This window comes from Oncorhynchus nerka, linkage group LG11 (genome assembly GCF_034236695.1).
Source record: "Oncorhynchus nerka isolate Pitt River linkage group LG11, Oner_Uvic_2.0, whole genome shotgun sequence".
Classification (NCBI taxonomy): Eukaryota; Metazoa; Chordata; class Actinopteri; order Salmoniformes; family Salmonidae; genus Oncorhynchus; species Oncorhynchus nerka.
The window spans coordinates 57,920,934-57,933,146 of record NC_088406.1 but is presented as its reverse complement, the minus strand read 5'-3'; the positions used below and the strand labels follow the sequence as shown (position 1 = coordinate 57,933,146).

The 12,213-nt window shown below is 41.0% G+C and overlaps 1 protein-coding gene across 1 annotated transcript in view; it reads right to left on the bottom strand.

The window, feature by feature from the left end:
- Window positions 1-12,213, bottom strand: part of LOC115137224 (storkhead-box protein 2-like) — a 73,305-nt gene that overhangs the window by 20,119 nt on the left and 40,973 nt on the right. The window contains exon 2 of the mRNA XM_065024688.1: window positions 3,833-3,985. Within this exon, the coding sequence (XP_064880760.1) occupies window positions 3,833-3,985 (153 nt within the window). The remainder of the gene's footprint in view (window positions 1-3,832; window positions 3,986-12,213) is intronic.

Sequence of the window (12,213 nt, the reverse complement as noted above, 5' to 3'; positions counted from 1 at the left end):
TTGACATCGGAGGGATCGAGTGTAGGTTTTTTCAGAAGGGGGTGCAACTCTCGCTCTCTTGAAGACGGGAGGGACGTAGCCAGCGGTCAGGGATGAGTTGATGAGCGAGGTGAGGTAAGGGAGAAGGTCACCGGAAATGGTCTGGAGAAGAGAGGAGGGGATAGGGTCAAGCGGGCAGGTTGTTGGGCGGCCGGCCGTCACAAGACGCGAGATGTCATCTGGAGAGAGAGGGGAGGGGGGGGGGGGGGAGGAGGATTCAGGAGGGAGGAGAAGGTGGCAGAGAGCTTCCTAGGGTTAGAGGCAGATGCTTGGAATTTAGAGTGGTAGAAAGTGGCTTTAGCAGCAGAGACAGATGAGGAAAATGTAGAGAGGAGGGAGTGGCTTTGGGACAAGTCTCTGAATGTCCTTGAGTGGCCCATCCAGCGCCTGGACATGAACCCGATCAAACATCTCTGGAGAGACCTGGAAATAGCTGTGCAGCGACCCTCCCCATCCAACCTGACAGAGCTTGAGAGGACCTGCAAAGAAGAATTGTAGAAACTCCCCAAATACAGGTGTTCCAAGCTTGTAGCATCATACCTACAATCACTGCCAATGGTGCTTCAACAAAGTACTGAGTAAAAGGTCTGAATACTTATCTAAATGTGACATTTCCGTTTTTTTACAATGGCAAACATTTCTGAAAACCTGTTTTTGCTTTTTCAGTATGGGTTATTGTGTGTAGATTGATGAGGTGAAATAACAATCGAATCCATTTTAGAATAAGTCAAGAGGTCTGAAAACTTTCCGAATGCACTGTATTCTACATAATTCCTAAAATATTTTTAAAGATCTATCATCACTAGAGCTGTCATATTTCTCTACCCAAATAATAGCCAACAACCTTCTAATCATTACATCATCATCATTCAACTCAAATCAAACTCAAATCATTCACACTGAAAGTTTTACTAATGTAAATCGTGTATCTATTTACCTGAAACCCACAGCTAGATTGAGTCAGAGTTGCTTTGCTTTCCTAAGATGATCCTGCTTTTTATTCCCATCTTCTGACAGAATATCACTTTGTCCTATGTATTTCTTATTTTACCATACTGGTCATCTATGAACATTTGAACATCTTGAAGAACAATCTGGCCTTAATGGCTCTTATAATCTCCATCCGGCACAGCCAGAAGAGCACTGGCCACCCCTCAGAGCCTGGTTCCTCACTAGGTTTCTTCATAGGTTGCTGCCTTTCTTCTACATCTGAATTGCTTGTTTAGGGTTTTAGGCTGGGTTTCTGTATAAGCACTTTGTGAAATCTGCTGACATAAAAAGGGCAATATAAATAAATGTGATTGACTTATTCTTTTAGTTTTCACATGCAACAACTGTAGTTTTGACATTTTGCGGCGGCAGCGTAGCCTAGTGATTAGAGCGTTGGACTAGTAACCCGAAAGGTTGCAAGATCGATTCCCCAAGCTGACAAGGCACAAATCTGTCATTCTGCCCCTGAACAAGGCAGTTAACCCACTGTTTCTAAGCCGTCATTGAAAATAAGAATTTGTTCTTAACTGACTTGCCTAGTAAAATAAAAAATAAAAATGATGATCTAAATGCCCCACAAATTAATATGGTTGATATAAACTCAGCAAAAAAAAGTCCCCTTTTCAGGACCCTGTCTTTCAAAGATAATTTGTAAAAATCCAAATAACTTCACAGATCTTCATTGTAAAGGGTTTAAACACTGTTTCCCATGCTTGTTCAATGAACCATAAACAATTAACATGCACCTGTGGAATGGTCGTTAAGACCGGTAGGCAATTAAGGTCACGGTTATGAAAACTTAGGACACTAAAGAGGCCTTTCTACTGACTCTGGAAAACATCAAAAGAAAGATGTCCAGGGTCCCTGCTTATCTGCGTGAACGTGCCTTAGGCATGCTGCAAGGAGGCATGAGGACTGCAGATGTGGCCAGGGCAATAAATTGCAATGTCCGTACTGTGAGACACCTAAGTCAGCACTACAGGGAGACAGGACGGACAGCTGATCATCCTCGCAGTGGCAGACCACGTATAACAACATGGTACATCCGAACCTCACACATGCGGGAACGGTACAGAATGGCAAAAACAACTGCCCGAGTTACACCAGGAAGGCACAATCCCTCCATCAGTGCTCAGACTGTCCGCAATAGGCTGTGCAATAGGCTGTGCCTGTTAGTGAACATTTCTCCTCTGCCATGATAATCCATCCACCTGACAGGTGTGGCATATCAAGAAGCTGATTAAACAGCATGATCATTACACAGATGCACCTTGTGCTGGGGACAATGAAAGGCCACTCTAAAATGTGCAGTTTTGTCACACAACACAATGCCACAGCTGTCTCAAGCTTTGAGACTTCCATGCCTCAAGCTTCTCTTCTTCCATGCCGTCCCTAGGAGGGGTGCGTCACTTGAGTGGGTTGAGTCGCTGACGTGGTCTTTCTGTCTGGGTGGCGCCCCCCCTTGGGTTGTGCCATGATGGAGATCTTTGTGGGATATACACGGCCTCGTCTCAGGATGGTAAGATGGTGGTTGAAGATATCCCTCTAATGGTGTGGGGGCTGTGCTTTGGCAAAGTGGGTGGGATTATATCCTGCATGTTTGGCCCTGTCCATGGGTATCATTGGATGGGGCCACAGTGTCTTCTGACCCCTCCTGTCTCAGCCTCCAGTATTTATGCTGCAGTAGTTTATGTGTCGGGGGAATAGAGTCAGTCTGTTATATCTGGAGTATTTCACCTGTCTTATCCGGTGTCCTGTGTGAATTTAAGTATGCTCTCTCTAACGCTTTCTCTCTTTCTTTATTTCTCTCTCTCGGAGGACCTGAGCCCTAGGACCATGCCTCAGGACTACCTGGCATGATGACTCCTTGCTGTCCCCAGTCCACCTAGCCGTGCTGCTGCTCCAGTTTCAACTGTTCTGCCTGCGGCTATGGAACCCTGACCTGTTCACCGGACGTGCTACCTTGTCCCAGACCTGCTGTTTTCAACTCTCTAGAGACAGCAGGAGAGGTAGAGATACTCTCAATGATCGGCTATGAAAAGCCAACAAACATTTCTCATAAGAAACTAGCTCCCTGGTATATAGAAAATACCCGAGCACTGAAGCAAGCTTCCAGAAAATTGGAATGGAAATGGCGCCACACCAAACTGGAAGTCTTCCGACTAGCTTGGAAAGACAGTACCGTGCAGTATTGAAGAGCCCTTACTGCTGCTCGATCATCCTATTTTTTCAACTTAATTGAGGAAAATAAGAACAATCCGAAATTCATTTTTTACATTTTTTTTGTTTCAGCATATAAAACATGCTGCTGCAGTGTGGTATTATGGTCTGTTTTCAGAACCCTGGAATGAGTGAAGGGGACAGGGATTTTGAATGCCTTAAACAAACTGCCTCTATACAACCATCAATGGGTCATGAATGCATACATTACCATAAGGACATTGTGTGTGTGTGTGTGTGTGTGTGTGTGCGTGTGTGTGTGTTTAGGGGGTAACAGGGGTTGTGTTAATTAGGGCATGCAACTGGAAGTGTTTAAAAATGTTTCACAATGGAAAATGAAAAATAATGTTTCTTATTGGAGAAGGCAAGGTAGTTCCTCCTTATTTCAGTCTGTTTCTTTAATTTTTAGTGCCTAATGAACACAGTCTTGGGGTGTATTATAGGCCAACTGTATAGGGTGAAGAAGTTGCCCTTAGACATTGTTCTTGGGTTAGTTTTGCATTTCTCCCACTGACTGCAGATACTAGCAGATACCCACAGTCATTGAGCTAATGCTAGAAATTTGATCCTGTAGCTACTGTACCTGGGAAGCATGTGGCGAGGTGTTCCATCAGGGCCTCCTGGTTGACGGGCTTGCGAGCAGAGTTCATGGCTGAGATAGCCAGACACAGGATCTCCCCCAGTGGGATGAACTGGGACTGGCTGATAGGAGACATGCTGATGGGAGACACATCACCTACAGCAGGGAGAAATAGACAACAGTCAGCGAATGAACTGTAGGAGAGAAGAGAAGAACCTGGGCCCATATCTATCAAGAGTCTCAGAGTAGGAGTGCTGATCTAGAAATCAGGTCCCTCCTGCCGATAATAATCTTATAATTACTATGATCTAAAAGGCAAAACCGATCCTAGATCAGCACTCCTACATAATACAGCCCCGGGACGCAGTAACTGATCAAATCTGAATGGTAGCAAAGCTCAGCTGATGCTGTGGGCGGTCTGTCCCGTTCCACCAGTTGGCTGTCACCTGATGACTGAGTCTCCTCCCAGAACTAATACTGCTCCATATGGTCATTTTCAAGTAATGTCAATTAAGTGTTTTATTTCTATTATGGGGGGGCCCATCAACCCCCATAAACATTGTTTAAAAATATTTTTATTTTGTTGTTACATGTACATTCTACATACATGGCACTTTTTACAGTAGCAACAATACAGTAATTGGATATTTTGACATAATAGTTATGACTAGATGTAATGTATAAAATTAGCTTTTAAATCCACCCCACTCTCAGTCCATCCACCCATCTCTGTAAACTGCCCTTTAATGATTTCCATGTGCCATATCTTTTTCAACTGTGCTGTTTCACATAAATTCTGAACCTATCTAATCACATTAAGATTGTTAAAGATTAATATTTCTAATAAAAGTATTATTATATTGTTGATTGACTATGGTTTTCCAAATCTCCCAACAGTGCTATTTGTATGGTTCATTTAAGGTAAATGTTGTGATTTTTCTGCCATTCCTGTACCTGTGACCGGAAACAAGCTACATAGGGGCAATAACAGATTAATCAAATTATCTAATGATTCTGTCTCTTAGTAGCAAAATCTGCAGATCTGAGATGGTTGTATGACTCATTTACATAACATTCTGTTTGTGGCAAGAATTTTCAATAATAATTTCAATTGAAAAACAACATTTTTTGAACCAATCGTTGTATTGCGTATCAGTTCATAAACCATGTGCCACAGAAACAGCACATCAAAGAAAGAAAAAAAGTATTTTGCAACCTCTATGGCGCCATGTTCAACATTTTGGTCCTCAAGTAAAACTGATATTTTTTCTTATTTATTACATTTTTTGTTGTTGCCATTTTTGGTCTTTAATAAAGGGTAAACAAACAAGTTCCCTACCTTCTTCCCCTTCCACGTGCTACCTACATTTTTGTGGTAATGCTGCAATCAGTTTGTTGTAATTTTGGATAGAGCAAACATTTCCATATATGTTTGTAACTGCACATGTGGGGCAAAAAAGTATTTAGTCAGCCACCAATTGTGCAAGTTCTCCCACTTAAAAAGATGAGAGGCCTGTAATTTTCATCATAGGTACACTTCAACTATGACAGACAAAATCACACAAAAAAAACAGAAAATCACATTTTTAATTTTTAATTAATGTATTTGCAAATTATGGTGGAAAATAAGTATTTGGTCACCTACAAACAAGCAAGATTGCTGGCTCTCACAGACCTGTAACTTCTTCTTTAAGAGGCTCCTCTGTCCTCCACTCATTACCTGTATTAATGGCACCTGTATGAACTTGTTATCAGTATTAAAGACACCTGTCCACAACCTCAAACAGTCACACTCCAAACTCCACTATGGCCAAGACCAAAGAGCTGTCAAAGGACACCAGAAACAAAATTGTAGACCTGCACCAGGCTGGGAAGACTGAATCTGCAATAGGTAAGCAGCTTGGTTTGAAGAAATCAACTGTGGGAGCAATTATTAGGAAATGGAAGACATACAAGACCACTGATAATCTCCCTCGATCTGGGGCTCCACGCAAGATCTCAGCAAAAATCCCAGAACCACACGGGGGGACCTAGTGAATGACCTGCAAAGAGCTGGGACCAAAGTAACAAAGCCTACCATCAGTAACACACTACGCCGCCAGGGACTCAAATCCTGCAGTGCCAGACGTGTCCCCCTGCTTAAGTCAGTACATGTCCAGGCCCGTCTGATGTTTGCTAGAGAGCATTTGGATGATCCAGAAGAAGATTGGGAGAATGTCATATGGTCAGATGAAACCAAAATATAACTTTTTGGTAAAAACTCAACTCGTTGTGTTTGGAGGACAAAGAATGCTGAGTTGCATCCAAAGAACACCATACCTACTGTGAAGCATGGGGGTGGAAACATCATGCTTTGGGGCTTTTTCTGCAAAGGGACCAGGACGACTTATCCGTGTAAAGGAAAGAATGAATGGGGCCATGTATCGTGAGATTTTGAGTAAAAACCTCCTTCCATCAGCAAGGGCATTGAAGATGAAACGTGGCTGGCTGACAATGATCCCAAACACACCGCCCGGGCAACGAAGGAGTGGCTTCGTAAGAAGCATTTCAAGGTCCTGGAGTGCCCTAGCCAGTCTCCAGATCTCAACCCCATAGAAAATCTTTGGAGGGAGTTGAAAGTCCGTGTTGCCCAGCAACAGCCCCAAAACATCACTGCTCTAGATGAGATCTTGAAATGTACCTATGATGAAAATTACAGGCCTCATCTTTTTAAGTGGGAGAACTTGCACAATTGGTGGCTGACTAAATACTTTTTTGCCCCACTAACTCCACCTTTCTTATTCATAATATATTTGACAAGATCATTTGTTTTTTTATATATAAATATAGCATTATTTAAATATAGCATTATTTGAATTAAAAAATATTATTTGTTGTAATATTTGTTCAGTCTTTTTTGGAGGATGAAACTGGAATTAGAACCGGCTGTGCATGGCTTGTTTTTAGAAAGGGCGGTATTTTGAAAAAGGTTCCATTTTCAAATAATCTGTAATCTGGATAAAGGTAAAAAGGGGTGAGTCATTCTTACTAACCTACTGGAGAACTAGTTAAGGTTTAAGTATAACTTTTGTATGACTGATGATTCTAGTGGGAGGTTTAATTAATGCTTTAATATACAGTCCCAGTTAAAAGTTTGGACACATCTTCTCATTCAAGGTTTTTATTTTTACTTTTTTCTACATTGTAGAATAATAGTGAAGATATTAAAACTATGAAATAACACATATGGAATCATATAGTAACCAAAAAAGTGTAGAAAAATCTAAAAAATCTAAATATATTTTAGATTTCAGATTCCTCAAAGCAACCACCCTTTGCCTTGATGACAGCTTTGCACACTCTTGGCATTCTCTCAACCAGCTTCTTGAGGAATGCTTTTACAAATGTTTTGAAGGAGTTCACACATATGCTGAGCACTTGTTGGCTGCTTTTCCTTCACTCTGCTGTCCAACTCATCCCAAACCATCTCAATTGGATTGAGGTTGGGTGATTGTGGAGGCCAGGTCATCTGATGCAGCACTCCATCACTCTCCTTCTTGGTCAAATAGCCCTTACACAGAAAGGAGGTGTGTTGGATCACTGTCCTGTTGAAAAACAAATTATATTCCCACTAAGTGCAAACCAGATGGGATGGCGTATCGCTGCAGAATGCTGTGGTAGCCACGCTGGTTAAGTGTGCCTTGAATTCTAAATGAATCACTGACAGTGTCACCAGCAAAGCACCCCCACACCACCTCCTCCATGCTTCACAGTGGGAACCAGACATGCAGAGGTCATCCATTCACCTACTCTGCGTCTCGTGTTTATTGGCCCAAGCAAGTCTCTTCTTCTTATTGGTGTCCTTTAGTAGTGGTTAATTTGCAGCAATTCGACCATGAAAGCCTGATTCACGCAGTCTCCTCTGAACAGTTGATTTTGAGATGTGTCTGTTACTTGAACTCTGTGAAGCATTTATTTGGGCTGCAATTTCTGAGGCTGGTAACTCTAATGAACTTATCCTCTGCAGCAGAGGTAACTCTGGGTCTTCTTTTTCTATGGCGGTCCTCATGAGAGCCAGTTTCATCATAGCGCTCTTTCCTTTTTTTCGACTGCACTTGAAGAAACTTTCCGGGTTGAGTGACATTTATGTCTAAAAGTAATGGTGGACTGTTGTTTCTCTTTGCTTATTTTAGATGTTCTTGCCATAATATGGACTTGGTCTTTTCCCAAATAGGGCTATGTTCTGTATACCATCCCTGCCATGTCACAACACAACTGATTGGCTCAAACTCATTAAGGAAAGGAAGCAGCGCAGGTCCTAATCCAGGCACTTGTCATCTCCCGTCTGGATTACTGCAACTCGCTGTTGGCTGGGCTCCCTGCCTGTGCCATTAAACCCCTACAACTCATCCAGAACGCCGCAGCCCGTCTGGTGTTCAACCTTCCCAAGTTCTCTCACGTCACCCCGCTCCTCCGCTCTCTCCACTGGCTTCCAGTTGAAGCTCGCATCCGCTACAAGACCATGGTGCTTGCCTACGGAGCTGTGAGGGGAACGGCACCTCAGTACCTCCAGGCTCTGATCAGGCCCTACACCCAAACAAGGGCACTGCGTTCATCCACCTCTGGCCTGCTCGCCTCCCTACCACTGAGGAAGTACAGTTCCCGCGCAGCCCAGTCAAAACTGTTCGCTGCTCTGGCCCCCCAATGGTGGAACAAACTCCCTCACGACGCCAGGACAGCGGAGTCAATCACCACCTTCCGGAGACACCTGAAACCCCACCTCTTTCAGGAATACCTAGGATAGGATAAAGTAATCCTTCTCACCCCCCCTTAAAAGATTTAGATGCACTATTGTAAAGTGGCTGTTCCACTGGATGTCTTAAGGTGAACGCACCAATTTGTAAGTCGCTCTGGATAAGAGCGTCTGCTAAATGACTTAAATGTAAAATGTAAATGGAAAGAAATTCCACAAATGAACTGTTAACAAGGCACACCTGTTAATTTAAACGCATTCCAGGTGACTACCTCATGAAGCTGGTTGAGAGAATGCAAAACATGTGCAAAGCTGTCATCAAGGCAAAGGGTGGCTACTTTAAAGTATCTCAAATATATTTGGATTTGTTTAACATGTTACTACATGATTCCATATGAGTTATTTCATAGTTTTGATGTCTTCACTATTATTCTACATGGTAGAAAATAGTAAAAAGATGAAGAAAAACCCTTGAATGAGTAGGTGTGTCCAAACTTTTGACTGGTACTGTATATTTTTTTTAAATGCCCCCCCTGAACACATAAGTAAATAGGTCAACTGGGATATGACTAAATAATTACTCATGGTGATTTTTCCACAAATAGACCTTAGTAGAAATATATTGTTTTGCCAACTTTTAGGTCAAATTTGTTGTAGTAAGTTCCTTTATTTCTTTAGGGATATGAATACCGGGTATGTCTACTTCACCATCAGACCATTTTATTGGTAAACTACATGGTAAAGTTGTATTTTTTAGCAATCCAATACGTAAAATGGTACAATTATCATAGTTCAGTTGTAATCCAGAGATGTTAGAAAAATGATCTAGATCCTCTATGAGGCTGTGCAGGGATCCAGATTGCAGATAAAAGAGGACATTTCAGTTGTTAGCGTGGAATGACACCTTTGTTTTTAAGCTCTGGATTTCTAGCCCCTTGATTTTATTGTTTGATTTTAATAGCTAACATTTCGATGGCCATGATACATAGATACACCGACAGCGGACAACCTTGTTTTACTCCTCTTGACAGTTTAATAATTTGAGAAGTAGACATTATTTGTTATTTTACACCTGGGGTAACTATACATAACTTTACCCCGGAGATTCGCCAAAATTAAAATAGTCCAGAAATGTATATATAAATTCTAGTCAAACTTTATCAAAAGCCTTTTCAAAATCTTCTATGATTACCAGACTTGGTTTCCTAGATTTTTCATAGTGTTCTATTGTTTCAATGAATTGTCTTACATTATCTCCAATGTATCATCCATGTAAAAAAGCTGGGATGATCAGGATGACTAACATCCGACAACACCTTTTTAATTCTATGTGCTATGCATTTAGCTAGGATTTCTGAATCACAACACCATTCTAAGGGGCCTCCAGTTTTTTAAATGAACAGGATCTTTATACTTACTACCTGGGTCCTGTTTCAGTATGAGTGAAATCAAACCTTCTTGCTGCGTACCTGATAGTTTACCATTTAGGAGTGGTTAAACATGCCAATAGTGGATCTTTGAGTAGATAGAAAAAAGGTTTCATATACCTCAACTGGTATGCCATTCAGCCCTGGAGTTTTCCCTGGTCTAAAGACTGTAATTGCATCAAGAAGTTCCCACTCTGCAATTTGGCCTTCACACAAGTCTTTCTGTACAGCTGTTAATTTTACACTATTATTATGATAAAATTCCTTACAGTTAACTTCAGTTAGTGGAAATGGAGGAGACTGAAAAGAGAAGTACTTTGCTTACACTTTTAAAATATCATTTAGTGAATCATAGATCATTTGTTTCTGGAAATTATTTTTGGTAGCATTTCTATGTTGAAGATTCCAAAATAATTTGGTGATATTTTATTTATTTTCCATCCAATTCACTTTATTTTTTATAATACATTATACTTGATTGTCCCGGAATAAGATCCTCCATTTCTTTTTGTTTTTCCTCCAATTAATTCTGTGCCTTTATGGTACAGTTTTTATTGCTATCCATCTGTACTGTTATTTATTCCATTTCCTTTGTTAATATGAACTACTTTGACCGAAATTGTTTTTGTTTTAAAGATGAGTATTAAATTGCGTGACCTCTAAAGGCACATTTAAAAGTGTCCCATGCAATAATTGTTACCCAATTGCCTTCCTCTGAATGTATCCATATAAATGAGGCACAAAGGTGATCATCTATAGGGGAGAATGGGGTAAATTGAGCTCTACTCTCCCCTTAAATAATATCCCTGCCTTCACTCACCACACATTTAGCCAGATCCCACCATATTATAAAGCAAAAGCCTTCAGAAACCCAAGCGTGAATACTCTGAGCCCGGTTCCAAGTTAACTAGTCCTCGCAAAGACAAGGGAGGTGTAACCAATCACAATCAAGTTCGGCATTCACAAGTTTTCAAAGCTCCCCACCAGTAATGCACACACATTCTCTCAAGCAGTTGATGTGACAATGCATCCCAATTGAGCTCTTTTGCCTTGGTTGCTTTTTGGGCATCGCCATAATCTCAGATTAAATGTGTCTGATGTCAATTGAGGTTTGCTGTAAGTGTAAACAAATACTTGTCTATTGTGGTTCTACTCATTTCATTCAGATATTAAGAAGATTATTTATTTTCGGTCATTGATATCAATTACATTAATTGCATCAACTGCCATTCTTCTGAAGATCTCTAGGGTAAATTGTGTTAATTGATAACAATAGAATATTTTAAATGCTCATCTGACACTCTTAGAATGTGGTCAAACCAAAATCAGACTTGATTTGAAAAAGCAACAACATTAAAAAAGACAAAACAAAGGACAGAATTGAGAAATAAAAGAGGGGAAAACAAAGTGAAGAGAGAATAACAAGACAAAATAAGAAAAAAAGTGACATTATACACCTTCTTATACAAAGAGTGTGATGTTCATTCTGGGTTTTTGTAACCCTTTGTAAACACGCCAGTTTCAAAAGTGGTGTATCACAGATCCATGCACTTGAACGACATGTGGATGAAATATAGATCAATCTTTGAATGCTGCATGAGCTATGGAATTTCTGATAGCTAACTCTTCAGGACTCAACCTGGGTGATTATCAGGGAAGGGACTAGCAGTTGAGTTCTCTGTGACTCAGCTGGGGCTCAGTTGGTAGAGCATGGTGCTTGCAATGCCAGGATAGTGGGTTCGATTCCTGCTGGCACCACCCATTCAATGTAAGCACGCATGGATGTGAGTCACTTAGGATCAAAGTGTCTAATTAATGGCATATTATTTATACACACACTCCTCAGGGGAGAAAAATGTAAAGAGTTAACCATAAAAAAATGTATCCTTTTTAGATAAAACTATACCAAATAATTTATTAAAAACACACTATTTTGCAATGAAGGTCTACAGTAGCCTCAACAGCACTCTGTAGGGTCTCGTTGGTGTAGCTGGAGGACAGCTAGTTTCCGTCCTCCACTTTTTCCGTCCTCCACTTTTACTTACTTTGCTAGCAAATGCAGCTAGCTAGTTTAGCCTACTCAAACGTCCGGTTCAAACTGAGAAGGATGCTATGTTACCTAGCTGACTATTCAACACTGGAACTCTTCCAAGTTAAGGTAACCTTTTGGTTGGATTAATTTATTGCCAACGAGGCCCGCAGGTGTAACTGCTTGCTAACTGTAC